The sequence below is a fragment of the Strix aluco genome, chromosome 29 (genome assembly GCF_031877795.1).
Source record: "Strix aluco isolate bStrAlu1 chromosome 29, bStrAlu1.hap1, whole genome shotgun sequence".
NCBI lineage: Eukaryota > Metazoa > Chordata > Aves > Strigiformes > Strigidae > Strix > Strix aluco.
Genome location: NC_133959.1, coordinates 427,625 through 445,140, shown reverse-complemented (window position 1 = coordinate 445,140; position 17,516 = coordinate 427,625). Strand labels below are relative to the sequence as shown.

Here is a 17,516-nt window from a genome sequence, read left to right as displayed (position 1 = left end):
GATCCCGCAGGAGCCTGCAGCCGACCGCAGCGTCCGGCACGGGCCACCCCGCCGCCCTCGGGGCTCTGCCGGGGACGGGCCAGGCCAGGGCCAGGCCAGCGTGCCCAGACGTCCCCAGAAATCACCCCCAACCGCTGTGCTGGGGAGCGCGGGGGCTTGGGCTGCCCCGGCCCCTCCCGTCCCAACCCCAGCTCCCTGCTGCGGGGCTTTGCACGGGGCTGGGGGGACACGGCCGCGGGCAGCGGTGGCCTTGGGGACACCCGGCAGAGGACAGACCCCTGCCAGGCTCCGAGGCAGCCCCAAAGCCCCGTGGGGTCCCGGCCGCGGCAGCGCGGGGCAGACCCCCCCAGGATGCCGGGGTAGGGCTGCCAGCCCCGGGGCTTCTGCGCGCTGCCAGGAGCCTGGAGAGCCGGCGCCTGTCCCGGCCTGTCCCAGACCACCCAAACACCGGCGGGAAGGAGGCGCCTGACTCACGGGCCTGTTTTGGGAGCCGAAATCTCCCGCTCATCGGCGGGAGCTGACGTCGCCGCTGCAGCCGGTGCCCGCGGGCTCGGCGCGGGGCAGCGAGCCAGGAGCTTCGGGGGCCAAACCCTGCGGCCGGGGCAGGCGGAGGATGACGAGCTGCCTCGGGGAGGAAGGCGCTGTGGGCGGGCGGGAGAGAAACCCGGGCCACACACCACCACGTGCGGCAAACGCTGGCGCCAGGGAAAGTCCTGGGCAGCATTTTGGCAACTCCTTTACACCCACCCCCAAAAAGGGGGGGGGGCGCATCGCTGAGCTGTGGAGGAGAGGGGCTGCAGCAGGGTCCCCGCCGTGCCCGCCCCGCGTTGAGCTGCCGCTGCCTGGCGGCGCGGCCCCGGAGCACACGAGTCTCCTGGGTTCAAACCAGATCCTGCGCAATGCTCCGCACCCTCCTGGCGCGCAGGGAGCGCTGGGGGTGCTGGGTGCCGGCTGGGAGCGAGGGTCTCGTTCCCCCTCACCGCTTCACGGTGCCTCAGTTTCCCCCGTGTGAACCCCACCTTGTCCAGGGGGGTTGGGGGCGTCTGTCAGGGCCAGCCTGGCCCCAGGAGCTCCCTGCGGCCGTCGGGGCTGTGCCAGAGCCCGTCCAGGTGGTGGGTCCTGAGCCGGGCACGGGCTGGGGGGGGCTTGGTGGGGTCTGGGGGCTGCGCCGTGCCAGGCCCTGGCACAGGGGATGCAGCCGAGGGGGAACCGGCGGCGGCTCCCGTTGAGCTGGGAGCGCCAAGCCGCAGGCTGCCGCCCGGGAAGCGTCGCACATCAGGACCCAATTAATGGCAGGAATTGTTTTGTGAAATACCAAACCCTCATGGCACGGCCTGATATTGGGAACAGATTTAACTGCGCCGCTGGTTGCTCTTCCCCGCTCTCCCCTTTCCTCCTGCTGCCGCCAGTGGCCTCGGCCGCGCTGGAAAAGCCCCAAGTGGGAGCAGACGCAGGCTGGGAGCGGGGCCGAGCCCCTCGCCCGCTGCCGGGGCTCTCCCGCACCCCCCTGCCCACGCCGGCCCCGAGCCCCGCAGGCTGGGGGTGACACAGCCCCGCAGGACGCAGCCACCGCCCGCGGCCCCAGAACCTGCTCAACAAAACTGGAGCCGCAGCACCGTTTACTCTTTTTAATTATATTCCAAACTGTAACACAGCCATAAAATGCCCCTAACAATACCGAATAGGAAATGCATATGTTCCCATAGCATCTGCCTCGGGAATCGGAACGCAATCATACAAAAATAGAAAACAGGGTATTTTTATATATATATATAATATATATATGATATTTATATAAAGGCAATAGCTTTTCGGTGTCAGAGATGAGATGGTATTTACACAGGTGACAACACACAAAAGGAGAGAAGAAAAAATAAATACAGACGGTGTCAACAGAGCAGGGGGTGCGGGAGGTGGGGGCTGCGCAGCCGAGGGGGAGCCAGGCTGGGGGTCCCCAGGGGGACGGGCAGGGCCATCGCCCCTCTCCTGTCCCCCTCCACCAAGCCGTGCTCCCCGCGGCCACCCCGGCAGCTCTGCGGTGGGGTTGGGAGCCGAGCGCTGTCCCGAGGCCCTGGAAATGCCTCACGGGGGCCACGGACCCCCCCCCCCTCCCCCGGCTGCTTTCAAAGGGGTTTTGGCAGGGGGGAGTGAAGAGGGCTCTGGGCAGGCTGGCCCTGGGCTCGGGGCTCGGGGCGGGGGCACCTGCAGCAGCGGTGGACTCGGCGGGCCCAGGGGGACGGTCGTGGCCCCCGGCCGGAGCTGCCGTGGCCCACGGTGGGCAGCGCTGCCCGGCCACCAGCGCATCGGCCCGGCCTCGCCTCCGAGACGGGGGGAGCCTGATCTGAACGGGCCGGGAGGACCGAAACTAAAATCCATTTTAGCAAACACATGCTAAAACTTCAGGAGAAAATCACATACATATATATATATTTATATATATATATATATAAAATATCTACCTATCTCTCTCCAATGTGATGCGGCACCGCGCTGCCTTTCCTGCCGCTGGCAGCTGGGGCTGAGCCCCTCCGGGGACGGCGAAAGCGCAGATTCCCTCAAGACCTCGGGGTCCCGGCCAGAAACGTCAGCAGAGTACCGAGAATTCAATCCAAAAATAAATAGGCCCAGGGCTGCCGGCCAAGGACACGTGGGGGGGCCCAACGCGTGGCAGCACGGACACCCCCTCAGCGCCGCACCGGCCGCAGGGAAGGGCTGTACGGGCGCGGGAGCGGGCACCGGGCAGCCGGGAGCTCGGCCAGGCACCGGGTGGGCGCGGGAGCATCCCCGGGCCGGCTCGGCATCGCTCCGGCTGCGCGGGCTGGGAGCCCCCTCCCCTGCCCCCCGGCCGGCCGGACCGAGAACCGGGCCCCCTGCGACTGCATAACATACACGGGTATAAATAAGGATCTTTTTATCTTAATAAATATCAGGTATATGGTTTGTACAATATACACATAATGCCCCTGTCTCCCGGGTCCGGCCTCGCGGCGAGGGAGGATTCACACGTAGTTCTCTTCCGCGTTGTCCATCTCCGGGGAGAATTTGGCCGCAGCTGGAAACGGAGCGGGAGGGGAGAAGAAGCGGTGAGGGGGGTGCGTGGGGCGGGCGGGTGCTGGGGGTCCGAGCCCGCTGCCCCCCACCCCCAGGCCGCCCCACTCACCCGAGCAGCTCCCGTAGTGGCGGACGCCGATGGAGCGGCCGCGGTGGCAGGTGGCCCGGCGGAGGTGGCACGCCGAGGGGTAGGTGACGTTGTTGTTGCCGCAGAGGGCACGGTCCAGGCTGGTGGGCTCGGGGCAGGGGGCCGTCCGGCACATCACGCAGTGGGCGCTGCCCGTCTGGTCCACCACGCAGGTGTGGGTGCCGGGGCACACCACGCTGGAGCAGGACTCTGCGGGGAAGCACATGGGGTCACGGCCGAGCCGGGACGGACGTCCCCCTGCCGCAGCTCCTCCGACCCGGGGGGGCAGGGGGCCACGGGCATCACCCCGGGGAAACCCGGGCAGCTCGGGCCCCCTCCTGCCTTCAGCTGCCGGGGGACGAAGCGGAGCCGGGGGGTCCCAAGCCCCCCAAGCTCCCCCACTGCCCCCGCTCCCGAGGACAGGAGCTGGCAGGAGGTGACATTCCGGGTGTGCGAGGGACCGCGTGGCCCCGCAGCCCTCGGGCACGGCCCCGGCCGCAGTCACAGCGCGGGGGGAGCCGACGTCCAGCTGCAGAGCCCGAGCGCGCGGGGCTGAGCCCGGCCCGGCGCGGTGGGACCTGGCTGGGGCAAGCGGCCCCAAGCAGGTGCCTTGGCAGGGGGAGCAGCGGCCGCTCGGGCCAGGCTGGCAGCCGCCCCGGTGAGAGGGGAAGGGCAGCGTCACCCTGGACCCAGCCCAGCCCCGTGAGCGAGGGCGGCGGGAGCCGGCCCGGACAGGATCAGGCCCCGCACAGAGCTCTGCCGGGCTGGCGCAGAGTGGGGGGCTCCTGCACCCCCCATCCCGCAGCAAAACCCCGGGCTCTGTGCAGCCCTGCGGCCCCCCCGACCCGGCACAACCCCGTGGCGGCAGCGGGGGCACGGCGGGACCCGCAGCGCTCCCCGGACACCGTAAACACTTCCCAACGCCGCCCCTCCGCCTCCCTCTTTCCCTGCCGGATTGGAAGGAGATTTGGCGTCTGCAACTCCCAGCTCGCAACTCACATTTCTTGCCCCACATTTCCCTGTGCAGGCCAGAGTTTGACAGGCAAAGCATTTCAGAGAGGAGGGCTGGCAAAAATAATCATAATAATTCTGACAGTTCTTGGCAGGGCAAGGAGGATTGCTGCTCTCTTTAACAAAACAACAAAAAAAGGGGCTTGATGTTTGTAAGTGACATTTTACGGAGTGTTATTCCTCAGCCCACGGCGAGGCCAAACCCCCTGTTGCACTGACGGCATCACAGGCAGCTCCGCCGCCGCGTCCCCGCTGGGGTGGCCGGGCCAGGACCCCGGGTGGCCAGTGGCCGCCAGCTGGGCGGGTGCCAGCTGGGAGCGCAGTGAGGGCGATGCCAAGGGGTGCGACCCCGCTGCGGGCCAGGGGCCACCGGCACCCATCAGCACCGGGCTGGCTGCAGAGCAGCGCTGTGTCCCCGGGCACCGCGTCCCACAGGAGAACCCTGTGCCGGGCCAGACCTTCCCTCCCTGGGCACAGCCAGGGCCAGGCACCGGCCACAACCCCCCCGCGCCGTGCTGCTGGAGCCGCCGGTGCTCGCGGCACAACACGGGGAGACGCGGCTTCCCGGGTGGGAGAGGGGAGGATGCGCTGGGACACGACAGCACGACCCATCGGGATGACCCTTCCTCTCCGCACCGGAGCGGCTCGTGGTGCCGGTGAGCGCCTGGGCCCGGGGACCCACCCCGGCCTTCATCTCCTCCCGTGCGGGCGCAGCTCGGAGCGGTCCGAGCACGAGAGGCACAGAGGACACGGACGGGACAGGATGGGGGCACGACCAGACCTACTTTTGCATTTGCCCTGGTACATCACTTCGAGGTCGGGGTGGTCTCTACACTTGGCCGTCAGCAGGTCGCACTCGTCGCGGTAGGTGTAGCCGTCGGAGCCGCAGACCTGCAGCTTGCGGGGCAGGCTGGAGCAGTCAGGGGCGCAGGCGCACTGGGGACGCCCGTGCTTCATCTTGCAGACCTTGTCGGGGCCGCACACCACCCCCTCGCAGCTCTCTGGGGACAGAGCAGGAGCAGCACGTGAGGGACCGGCCGTGGCTGCCCCCGACCAGGGAAGGATCCGTCCCGCCTGGCCCCACGGCCACGCCGGGTGGCACTGACTGGGACGGGGCCAGCATCTGGGGTCCCAAATCCCTCCCGGGGTCCCGAATCCCTGCCGGGGTCCCACCACGCGCGCTGACGCCGAGCGGCCCCGAGCAGCATCTGGATCTGCTCAGCTCCGCCAAGGAGCAGGTCGTTGGCTGCAGCTCCGCGCGATCATCCAGCGCCCGCCCCAGCCAGAGCCCCGGCCCTCCGCTCAGCACCAGCTCACTCATTTCTATGTATTTATTTTTTGGAAAGAGACATTTCTTTTTCTTGTGCAATGGAAAAATCTATCTCCGCAAGGCCCCAGCTCCTCCAGAAGGAACTGGGCTTCGCGAGTTGTCTGGGCGATCAAGAACGCCACTTCCACCAGACAATACCCAGCCCTGTTTTGCTCCGGGCCTCCGTGACTTGAACACAAGCGCGGGACGCAGCAGCAAGCGCGGAGCCCCAGACAGGCGGTCGCTTTGTCCCCCGGGTCGCCTCCCGGCCAGCACGGGGGCCGGGTTCAGAGGGTCCCGCCAGCGCCCAGCGCTGTCCCGGGGCCGTGCCCACGCTGGAGGGGACGGAGAGAGGGGCCCGTCCCGGACACTGGTGCCTCGTGGGGAGAGGCAGAGGGGTCAGCGCCTGGAGCATGGCAGGGAGGGGGCAACGGCTGGGGCAGCTGGAAGCCCCTTGCCCCCCCTGAAGCACGGACACAGCCCTCACCCCAAAGGGACACTCTGCGCCCCAGGACGCGGCAGTGCTGGGAGTTGGGGGTGCAGGGACCCACCGGCACCCGCGGGGAGGGAGGTCGGGAAGGACTGAGAAACTTCCCGAGCCAGGGATTCACCCCCGAGCAGGAGGGATTCCCACAGACAGGGCGTGTGCCCGGAGCTGCTGGGAGGTACAGGGGGGATTTCCCTGCCCGAGACAGGTCACTTTGGGAGACAGCAAGAGGGGAGGAGGAGGAGGAGGAAGGGGAAATTCCCCGTCTGCTTGGCCCAGCTCTCCCCAGGGGAAATTCCCTGGTGGGAGACAGTTTCCCAGTTTGCTCCCTGATTTCCATAGCTGGGGCTGATCCAAGGGAAGGGGCAGGCTGAGCCCCCCGGCTTTCCACAGGGACAAGACCCCAGGTCAGGGGGGCCTGGCCCTGCACCCCAGAGCTGCTGGAGCAAGCGGGACCCTCGTCACCCCCCGCGCTGAGACGCTGCCGCCGGCACAGCGGGATCCGGCCGTCCCGACCATCCCCGCGAGGGAGGCGGTTGGACCATGCGCCTGTGACCCTGACCCCGCAGCCCGGCTCTCCCCCCCACGCCGGGTCCCTGGGGGGGACACCGTGTCCCCAGCAGCTGGAGCCAGGAATTTCACCTCCCCACCGGAGACCCACTGCAGAGCCCCGGGGTCCGGCCAGCACCGTCCCGGGGGGCTCGGCCGTCCCGGCTGCTGGCGTGGGGCTGGTGGCTGCAGCCCACTTTATCCCGGAGTGACCCCTCCCGGCCCCACGCGCCGGGGAGCAGCTCGGCTCAGCTGCCCTTTTCCAAGGCCTCCGAGCCCGATGGGGAGCAGCACCAGCTCCATCTGCATGGGACCGGCTGGGGCTTTCTGAAGGGTGGGGAGTCGTGGGGGACGTGCCAGCCGGGCTCTCTGGCGCTTTCAGCAAAGCTCCTGCTCCCAGACCCTGGTGACCCCCGGAGCCGCAGCCCCCGCCACGGTCTGTGGCCTCTGGCAGCCCCCCGTGTCCCCCCGAGGTGAAGGCAGCCCCCCCGGACGAGGGATGCCCATCCCCACCACACTCTGCCCCAGGCACCGGGGACCCCGCGCTCCCCAACCAGCCCCTTGAGAGGGTCCCAGTGCTCCCGGCACCCGCGGGGCCAAAAGCCGGGGCCAAGGTCTCCCTCAGCCTTCGGCTGGTCCAGGGCACATCCCTGAGCCGCACCGGGACGGGCCGAGGAGCAGCCGGGAGATGCAGGGGGGCTGGAAGAAGCGGTTTTCTTAAGAACCGTTTTTTCCTCCTTTAAGCAAATAACGACATGACCTTCCAAAGACCTGCTCCTGCCTCCTGCGGTCAGCAGGTCCTCGAGCATGTTCTCACACAGCCACGCAAGTGCGACTGGGGGATCCGCGCCTCCGGCGCACGCCAAAACATCTGGCGGGGCTGGAACTCACAGCTGGAGAGTTTCCACTTCTGGAACTGCCTGTTACATAAAGCCATTTCACACACACGCTGGGAGGAGGAAGGGGGAGCTGAGGGGAAGAAATAGATCTTTTTTCCTTAAAAAAAAAACAACTTAAGAAGTTTCCCTCTGAGCAGACCTGGCGAGGGCAGGGGCGGGAGGCCCCAGGCACAGCAGAGTTAACCTGGGAACGGGGAGCCCCAGCACGGCTCCTGGCACCCCGGCTGCCCAGCCAAGACCCAGGTCAGGCACCCCGCTCCGCAGGGGAACAACACATGGGCTGGGAGCGGCCAGGGGATGGAAGCTGTCCCGCGAGCCCCACGGCAGCGCCCGTCCCTGGCCCACAAGCCTGGGGTCAGCAGTCCCCGGGGTCGTGGTGCTGTCCCAGAGCCCTGTCCCATCACCGCCGCTTCACCCAGAGCTGCGGGCACCGAGCACCCTCCCCAGGGCTCCCAGCACCCTCCCCGCACCGTGCTCACCTTTGCAGGGGTGGCAGGTCACCAGCCCCAGGAAGCCCAGCAGGCTGATCTTGTTGCCCGGGTAGGTGTAATTAGACCAGGCCACGTCCACGTTGCCGTTGGCACAGCATTCCTCCCACGTCACGCCCGTCTTCAGGATCATGGTGCACTTGGCCTCCTTCCCCTGCTGCAGCCAGCAGATCCCACCTGTGGGGAGGGCAGAGGGTGAGGGGTCCCCGCCGTGCTGGGCCACCGCGCCAAGGGCAGCCGGGCCCCGGCCGGGCCACCTGTGGTGCTGGAAAAGGGCCGGCGTGGGATGAGTCGGGGAAGCTGAGGACACTCCGTGCTGGCTCCCACCTCTCCCGTGGTGCAAGGGCTGTCCCAGAGCGGGCGTCCCCGTGGGCCCCCAGCACGGTGCAGCAGCTGCCCCAACGCCCTGGGCCACTGGCAGCCCGGCCCCGCTGGCCAACAGGCTCCAAACCCAGCGCTGGGACCGCAGGGACGCACCAGGATGCTCCGGGAGATGCCGAGCCAGCGGGCCAGGATCTGGGCTTGCAGCTTGCCCCCTTGCCCTGCCCCACTCCTGCCCGACCCCGCTGAGGGGAGGCTCCAGCCCGGGGAGGACGGGCAGAGCAGGGCTGGTGGGCGCCCGCACTGCGAGGGCTGGATCCCCCGGCATGGGCCAGCGGCCCCACAGAGGGATGGAGACCATCCCCACGGCGCGGGGGCCCGACACCCACGGCCTCTGCGAGGAGCATCTGAGCCACGGGCCAGAGAACAGGGCACTTGACACAGCCCTTGGGCCGGGGCCAGCCCAGCGGCATCGGATCCCTCTGACTCAAAAGCCTGTTTGTTCCTTAACCCCACAAGCAAATCGGTTATTTTTTTTTTTTTTGTGAGTGATTCCTTTGCAATTTCCGCCTCTGCAAACCAGCCTCTTCTGACGCTTATTTGGGTTTATGCTCTCATTAGCTGCGTTTGAGGTTTGTTAAACAGCTAAAGATGTGCGGGAGGGGGGGTGGGGGAAGGGACACGTCCTGCCCGTGCCAGGCTGCAGTCGCTCCCCTCCAAAGCAGGGATTCACCCTGCCCCAAAGCCGAGTCAGCACCCACCTCGGACCCCGCGTGTCCCCCCCCGCTCCCTCCCAAGGACCCGATTTTGGTTCGGCCAAAAGCTCCCAGCGACGGCTCTGGGGGGCGGCCGGGGATGGAGCAAACCCTCGGGCTGCGGGACCCAACAGCCTGGACACCCCTGGCAGCATCAGCCAGGCCACGACGCCTCTGCCATCGGGGGGTTTATCCTCCGTGGATTTGTCTCATGGCTCTTTCCAGCCCATTTTTCCTTCGCAACCCCCCATGGCCCCAGTTCCCCCACAGCACGAGGCTCCCTGGGGCTGTGTCCTGCCTTCGGACCGCGCTTGCCCCGCACCCACAGACACAGCCCCGCACAGAGCGATCCCACCCACAACGGGACGGGCCCACGCGCCCGGTCTCTGGGGTGCACTGGGGTGCAGGGACCCCAAGAGGGACAAGCCCTGGGCAGGGGGAGGGAGGCCACCCGGCCGGCGAGTGGGGTAAGGTGGCCACAGGCCAGGGGAGCCAGCGCGGGGCTCTTGGGGTGCCCCATCCCCGGGTGCGGCGCTCCCGTGCTCGGAGTGGCTGGAGGACCCGGGCTCTGGCGTGTCCCTGCCCGGGGCCTTCCGGCAGCGGAACCCGGCCCCACGGAGCAGCAAGCGGAAATCCCGCGGGCTGGGGCGACGCCAAACGCACGCCCGGGGGCTCCAGCGGCACGAGGGGCCTCGTGGGAGCCTCCCCCGTCCCTCGAGGCATCCCGACCTGCCGCTATCCCGGGAGCGCGGCTCCTGCCCGCGCTGGCACACGGAGGCACACGGCGTCGTGCGAGGGGGAAGATGGAAACTCCGGCGCCGCGGCGGGAGAACCGGCAGCAGCGGCCACGGCTCCGCGGTGCTGGGAAGAGGGGCTGGAGCCCCGCGCCAGGGTCCTGGAGGACCTGGGTGCCGGGACGGCTCCCAAAGAGCCCCGACACCTCCCAAGCGTCCGTGAGAGCTGCCAGCACCGTCAGCTGAACCGGGAGGGGTTCGAGCTGCAAACTCCACACCCAGATCACGAACCGGCCGCCGTTCCCAGTCCTTCCCAGCCGGCTCCCAGAGCTCCGGGGCACGGACACTCTCCCACCCGCAGCCCGGGGAGCGGGACCCCGGCCTGGGGGCTCTGCGGGGGACTGGCGGGCCCAGCCCAGTTGTCGTGCCGGTGGCCCCGTCGCAGGGGTGCGGGATGCCGGGGTCGGGCACCCGCGTTGCCACAGGACGGGATGTGGCTGCGGGGCCGTGCAGGACCCCGGGACTGAGCCGGACGGACAGACGGGGGCCAGGGGCCACCCAAGTGGCACCGCCAGGCACCGGGCACCCGGCCACTTCCCGGTAAACCGGGTTTCTGCCGCCGAGAGCCCAACACCCACCGGGGCCGGGAGGCGGGGGGGGGGGCAGCGCTGTCGTGGTGGGGAGGGGGGGTTACAGCGCGGTAACGACACCGGGACCCCCGTCCCCAAGCACCTGCCGGCGGGGAGCGGCGGCACCGACGGCCGCGGGCGGAGCAGGGGGGTGGCCCCGGCGGGAGCGGCTGCCCCGGTGCTTCCTCCCCCCCCCCAACTCCGGACCCCCCCCGGAGGGGCACTTACCGTGCGCGGCAGCGGGGCTGCAGAGGACGAGCAGGCAGAGCGCCAGCCGCAGCGGCATGGCCGGGCCGGGGCGGCGGGACGGGACGGGCCGGGACGGGGCCGGGACGCTCCGGCGACCTGTTGCCTGTGAGGCGGCGGCGGGGCCGGCGGCGTTATAAAGCGGCGGGGCGGCGTGAATCACCGGGCGGGGCGGCGGCGGGGGGGCCGCGGCCGGGGGCGGGGGCAGCGGGGCGGGGGGGAGAAGTTGAGGGGCAAGGGGGTGGGGGGGGGCGAGGGGATGGGGGCTGTGAGTCGGGGTGCGGGGGGGGGCGGGTGTGGGGTGGCAGCGGGGGTCTCGTCACCGGGTGGGCGATGGGGGGGTGTGGGGGGGCGGGGGGGGATGTGTCCGTGTGTCCGCAGGGCCGCGCTGGGATGGAGATGGGGAGGGGGAGGTTTGGGGGTGCCCCCCGTGCTCGGGGTGCGGAGTCCAGGACGGAGGAAGGGCCGGAGCAGAGAGAGCAGGGAAGTGTCCCCGAGGCGTGGGGGACCCCGAGCAGCCCCCCCTGCCCGACCCCATCCTTCCCACACGGCTGCTCCTTCCCCCCCCATCCTCGTGTGAACCCTCCTCCCGCCCTCCTCCTCCTCCCCGCAGCAGCCCCGCCGTTACAGCGAGGGCTGTGTCGTGGGGCCCCTTTCGCCTCCGCTCCCCAAACCCCGGCGCGGCTCCGCCGGCGGCTCGGCATCGCCCACCCTGCGCCGTTCGGGAAACCGAGGCACCGCCGGTCCCGCTGCCTCGAGCCGCGCGAGCCCTTGTCTGGGCGAGACGTGCAAGGCCGGGGGGGGGGAAGGAGAAGAGCTGGGGGGGATGTACCCCCCATGGCACACACTGGCACTGTCCTCCCCACACATCCCCATCGTCCCTGGGGCCGCTCCGTCACGGCTCCCCAGCGTGTGCCAGACCCGGCCCAGCCCGGGGAGCTGCGGCTCTGCCAGCGCTGCCAAGCTTGGGGGGTCCTGGCAGGATGGGGGTGGGCAGGGGGTCGTGGGGGGCCCAGGGAAAGGCGGGTCAGGCTCCCCGACATTGCCTGGCCTCGCGCCCCGCTCAGTCCCACCCGTCTGCAAGGGGGGTCGGGGCACAGCCAGGCCCCCCCGTCCATCACCCCGCTCCCGGGCAGAGCGCTGGGGACACGGGGAGCTCTGCCCGTCCCCGCTCCTCCCGCTGCCGCCCAGGGGCCTTCTCCGGCCCCGTGAACTGTGTCCGTCTCCCGGGCGCGCAGCTGAGGAACGTTTTACCCTTTGCACTGGCCTCAGCTGAGGTCATGTTTTCGGCAGAGCTGAGCTGGGCTCTGTCAGGAGAGGGGCCCCGGCCGGAGGGCCCGGGGGACCCTGCACCACCCCTCCAGCCCCCGGCAGCAGCCTCCTCGCTCCGAGCCGGTGCCAGCACAGCGTGAGCAGCTCGGTTTGTCGCGGGACGGGGCTGGATGCAGCTTTGGTCCAGCGAGACACGGAGCAGCCCGGGTCCCAGGACACGGGGGGAGCAGGGTGCAATGCCAGCAGCCAGTGCAGGCAGAGCAGTTGTGTCTGCTGGCACCACCATGTCCTCGTCCCTCCCACCGTCCTAAGGACGAGTCCCAGGGAAGGGCAGCGGCCAGGCCCTCCACCAAGGTGACTCTTCCCCTCCTTCTCCCCAAACAGCCCCCTGCACCCCCAGGAAGCGGATGGGATGGGGACAGGGAGGGCTGGGTTTACCCCAGGTGGCACTGGTGTAAAGCACAGGCCTTTGGTGGAGGAGCTGGCGGGCCCTGTGGTGCCTCAGCACCTCCGGCAGCGTGTGTGGGGCAGGGCCCTGCCGTGAGGGACGGCGAGGACTCCGCTGTCTGTGGGGAAGGACGGAGCTGGGAGCCCCCACTGCGCCGGCTCCCGGTGTGTGGCTGGCCCCGGGCTGGGCCGTGCGGCTCCACTCCCCATCCCTGTCCCCGTTCCCGGCCGGCGTGACCCCTGGCTCGCTCTGCCGGCCTCGGAGCAATTGCCCATGTAAGGGCAGAGGGCTGGGGAGCCAAATCCCCGAGCTGGATGTCGATGAGCGAGCGGGTGGTGATGCACTCGCTCACATGCTCCAAGATGCAAGAGGAGCTTGCGGAGGCCAGGGAGGGATTTTCCCTGGCTGCGAGCGGCGTTGCACAACCGGCTGGCTCTGGCAGGGAAGGGGTCGGACCTCGCTCCGGAGCAGCATCTGGAAGGGAGCAGCCGGCTCCCGCTCCGCCTGACGTGGGGCAGGAGGGGCCTGGAGGCCGGGAGGGAAGCGGGTCGGGCTCCTTCCCCCGAGCCGGCGTAGCTCGGCGCTGCCTCGCAAAGGCCTGCTGGTGCCTGTGGGCTCGGAGCCCCGCCGAGGCTGCCCCGTGCCCTGCAAAACCGTGTTGGGGGGCTCCGCTCACCCCCTGCCCCGGATTTGGCCCCTGCAGCCCTGGGAAGCGCCAGGAAAGCAACTTGCCCGCAGTCACGCCTCAGGCGGGGGCCAAGGCTGGTTCTCAAGCAAAGCTGAGAGCAAAACTCCACCAACCAGTCTGCCGCAGGCGGGTGATGCTCCCCCCAGCTCCCCCCAGCTCCCCCCGGCTCCCCCCGGCTCCCCCCCACTCCCACGGGTGGCAACTGAGCCCCAGCAGCACCCGCGGAGTGAGGGGGGAGAGGGGCCAGGCTGGGAACCGCCGAGAAAGCAGCCCGGCCGCAGCAGCCAGGAAGAACCCAAGGAGCCCACGGCCGCGCCGGGGGCCGGGGGCGGCGGGCGTGGCGGGGACAAAGCGGCTCTTTGCGGGCGCAGTGAATGGCAGCCTCTGAGCTGACCTTTCCGTCTGGGTGCCGGCTTTGTGCCGCGTCCCGCTGCAGCAAGATTTCAGGCTGAGGTTCAAGAGCCAACCATCCTCCCCCCCAAAACCCTGGCTGCCTCATTCTCCTCCTGAGCTGCTGGGCTCCTTTAAGGAGGGAATCTCGCCTCTCTCATCAGTTCAGGCTAATTAAACTCTGCTAAACCAATTAGAGCTGCAATTTGCAACAAGACATTCAATTGAGAAGCGTTTCTCGCAGAGCCCAGGGTCACGGCACAGGCAAAAGAGCAGAGGTTTCACACTGACGGCGTGGATCCGCTGGCAGGCGTTGGCCAGGTCCCAGGATGCCTTTTGGTCGCCGGTTCCCCCTCGGAGCAAAGCGATCCTGGCCCTGTTACGCTCCCCGTCACGGTGGGACGCCCAAGTTTCTCCCACACCAGCAGAGATGCTGCCAAACGCCCCAGCAGCGCCTGCAGGGGCCGGGGCTACCACCCGGGGATCCACAGCCCGAGGCTGGTCGGGTGGGGCCAGGGGATCCCAGAGACGCCCAGGGACGGGACCCTGCTCGGGGCGGCTCAGGGTCCGCAGTGGGTCAGCACCGGAGCACCGGGCGAACCCAGCACGCGGGAACCGGGCGAGGCTCGGCCCGAGCCTCAGGCTCCCCCTCCATGAGCATCCCTCGGAGCTCGTGGTGAGTCGCCGGTGCGAGGCGTGCGCCGAAGGCACGGCCCCGGTGCTGCGGGCGGCACCGGCTCGGCACAGGGCGCTGGTGGGGACCGGCCCCTCGAGGCTCTGACCCCGGGGCTGGGTTTTCTCTGCCGTGTCCACATGGCTCTGGCCAGGTAAATCGGATGCTTATGGCTCACGGCTGCATCACCGGCGTTGGGGAGAGAGTGGTGGAGCGGCGCGATCCGCACCTCGACGGCCACACTCCACCCCCAGCGCTGACACGGAGCTTCGCCCCGCGCCCCGGGGCAGCAGCGTCACCGCTCTGTGCCTCAGTTTCCCCATCTGCTGCGGCGAGATAATGCTCCTCTGCTTGATCCTGCGCTATCTCACAGGAAGGTTGCAGGGATTAGTTAGCTAATGTTTGCAAGGAGCTTTGAAGATGAAAAGCCGTGAACAAATGCCAAGAAGTGCTGAGCTGGATTCTCCTCGCCGAGTAATCGTTTCATGTTCCTGGGACACTTCCACTTGTGCAGATGAAGGAGGGCAGGGCGGGAGAGCTTGCGTGCGGGGAGGGCAGGGGGGCGGGAGGCTTGCATATCTTCCCAAGACCTGCCCCTCCAAATCTGATCACCCGGCCTGTTTGACTCCTGATCAAACCCAGATCCCTCCCGCTAATGCCTCTCCACCACCCCGGCAGCGCCCTGCGAGCGCCCGGACTCGCGGGACGGCTCCTTGCAGCCTGCCTTTCCCCTCGCCGCGGGCTCCCGGCCCTGGCTCCTAACGCAGCATCAACCGGGCAGTTCATTAACGCACCTTTTACCTCGGCTTCCAGGCTGCCGGCAGGGAAGAGGTTAAACGTGGCGGCACCTGCTGCCCCCTCCTGCAGCCCCCCAGCCTGACTCCCTGCCATTTGCCAATGATCTCCAAGCCAGTTTTCAACGTATTGTAAAAATGCTCACATCAGGCAATTGGATTTAATCATCTTGGTAAGATTTCACGAGGCGCCGTGTCAAAGGTTTAATTAAAGCCCAGATTTGTTCTGCTGCCCGCACCCCCTCCGCCACCCAGCCCGGAGTCCATCAGGTCGGCCCCCAGTTCCCTTGGTTGGGCGTGAGCTGCTCCCCGACCTCGCTGCTGCGGCTGCTGCTGCCGCAGGGGGACCCTGGCCGAGAGGTCAGCAGGGCTCTGCTGTGGCCAGTGAGGCTGCGGCTCAGCACAAGCCACGGGCCACCTGCCAGGGTTCAGCCCGAGCCAGGACACAGCTCTGGCCCGGGAGGAGGGAGGTAGGGGCTCCCCGCTGCTGCCCAGCCCCGCACGGCCCTGCGCCGCTCCCAGGGTCGCTCCCCACCACACCAAGGGCTTCCACCTCCCGCTCCAAGCAGGGAACACCTTCGCGAGGAAGATGATGCAGGAAAACCACCCGTGAACACGCACAAGACGTGTGCTGAGGGAAGGTCAGCGGTGCCCCTCCATCCTCCAGCCAGCCGCCGGGTCCTTCATCCCATGGGGGCAGAGGAGGAGGATGCTCCAAGCCTCTGTGGGGTGCGGCAGGAATCGCCCTGTGCCCGGCGCCTCGTGGGAGCCCGGGGCCGCCCCACTCAGCCGGGTCACTGCGACCGGCCCCGCGGGAGCTGAGCGGCTGCCGGGTCACCAGGCGCACACGGCCGGGCTCAGCCACGCGTGACACGGCCCCGGGTACCTCTCACGGGCACCCGTGTAAACAAGGTGTGAGTCAGCGGCCGTGCCGGCCGTGCGGTTTCCCCAGTGTAAATGCTTCCTCTGCCGCGGTGGAAGGAAGGACCAAACCGAGCCTCGAGGGAAGAGCTGGCAGCGCCGTAAAACGTAATGAAATCATGTGGGGCTGAACTGGGTCCAGAGGAGCTGAGAGTCAGTAAAACCTCCTGGGTCATTAAAGCCTCTCTGCCTCCTGGGAGAGGCTGCGCAGAGGCGCTGCGGGAGGCGGCAGAGCGGCACCGGGATGACCCTGGCCCAGGAGCGACGTGCAGGTTACCCGAGGGGACAGCCGGGCCGCTGGCCGCCCGCCGCCGGGACCGGCCAGAGCAGGGACACAGACTCCGACGGCACCTGAGCACGTTTCTCCTTCCTTCCTGCCCAGGGGCGCTTCTGCAGAGGGGTCCTGGAGCCCCGCGCCAGCGTAACCCAGCGCTGGCCGAGGACAGAGCTCGGCTCGGGGAAGGGTGGGAGCCGCTGGCCTCGTTCTGCACATTGACCCCACCAGATGCAGCCCCTGCAGCCACGTCCCGCCGTCCGTCCGACGGACGAGGGCGCAGGGACGGACGGACACCAGACACAGGCCCGGGCTGCCCGGGGGAGGCCGGGGGAAGCAAAGGCAGGCGGCTGCTCTGCGCAGCGCGGGGTGAGCCGGGGCTGGGCGCAGCCCTCCCGCCGAGGGCCCCGCTGGGCCGGGGGGGAGAAGCCATCGACACCACCGAGGGGCTGATCCTGCACGGGCCCATGGATGTCAACAGGCCGACGCTGTTCCTGCAGCCTGACCTCGCCGGGAGCAGGTTTCCGCTACGAGCCACGATGATGATGGTGGCTGCGGCCGAGGGCGCGCCGGGCTGCGGCATCCCGGCCCCACCAGCCTGGCAGCCCCGCGGGACCCCGGCCCCGGCAGCCGGCGGTTTGGCCGGTGAAGGGCAGAGCCGCCGCAGGGCACGTCCCCCCGTGGAGCCCCCGTCCGCGCCCCAGCCCGCGTCAGCCGAGGAGCTTGATTGCTTACATAGCCCAGGCTTGCAGTTAGTAGAAAAACAAAACATGTTTTTCACATTAAAATTTCCCTTGAAAAACAATGGTTTAAATCAAGCCTAAGAAAAGCAAAGAATCCAAAAAGAAGAAAGAAAAAGAAAAGGGAAATTTTTGGTGGAGCCCAAAGCAGCCCCCGGAGACTCCGAACTGCCCCCGAGGCTCCGTGCCGCGGCCGCTCCCCACCGGGACGGTGCAGCGGGACATCTGGTGCTACGGGATACGGGCACTGCGCCGCTGCCCTGCCCGCGCGGCTGCCAGCCCCTGCCTGCTGGTGAGATCCAGGAGCCCGGAGCCGCGCAGGCAGCCGGCCGGGGACCGCGTGCCACCAGCATCCCGGTCGGCGCGGTGGTGGCGAGGACGGGGCTCAGCCCAGCCCGCTGCTCGCAGATTATCGGGAGCTGCTGGATAAGTGCCGGGGCAGGATCCAGACCTGCAGCCCGGAGGTGCAAAGCTCGGGGAGACGAGGTGGGGGATGTAAATCTCCTGATCTGTCTGTGAGTGAATTCAAAGGGAGACCGATTCAAATCCGCCGTGACATGACTGGCTCGGGGCTGGCAGACAATCCCTGCAGTGTTTGTAACAAATCTTGCCGCTTTCCTTTGAGTGGCCTCCAATTTATTAATTAAAATAGGCAATTATATATAATGTGGGGTGGAGGGGAGCGGGGAGACCAGCTGCACCAGTTATTC

The 17,516-nt window shown here is 68.4% G+C and overlaps 1 protein-coding gene across 1 annotated transcript; it reads right to left on the bottom strand.

The window, feature by feature from the left end:
* Positions 1-2,898: 2,898 nt before the first annotated feature.
* Positions 2,899-10,721, bottom strand: FSTL3 (follistatin like 3). Its single transcript, XM_074808642.1, has 5 exons — positions 10,589-10,721; positions 7,913-8,098; positions 4,975-5,190; positions 3,161-3,388; positions 2,899-3,052 (listed from the first exon to the last, which is right to left on the bottom strand). Exons 1-5 carry the CDS (start codon positions 10,644-10,646, stop codon positions 3,000-3,002), a joined length of 741 nt encoding a protein of 246 aa, XP_074664743.1. The 5' UTR covers positions 10,647-10,721; the 3' UTR covers positions 2,899-2,999.
* Between the last annotated feature and the right edge of the window lie 6,795 nt (positions 10,722-17,516).

Excerpts from the sequence above, each read along its gene's own strand:
- FSTL3 (XM_074808642.1), bottom strand. The coding sequence starts at position 10,646 with ATGCCGCTGCGGCTGGCGCTCTGCCTGCTCGTCCTCTGCAGCCCCGCT. Across the intron at positions 3,389-4,974 it reads GTACCAGGGCAAATGCAAAA|AGTCCTGCTCCAGCGTGGTG; the intron begins GTAGGTCTGGTC and ends GCTTCCCCGCAG. Across the intron at positions 3,053-3,160 it reads CCACTACGGGAGCTGCTCGG|CTGCGGCCAAATTCTCCCCG; the intron begins GTGAGTGGGGCG and ends CTCCGTTTCCAG.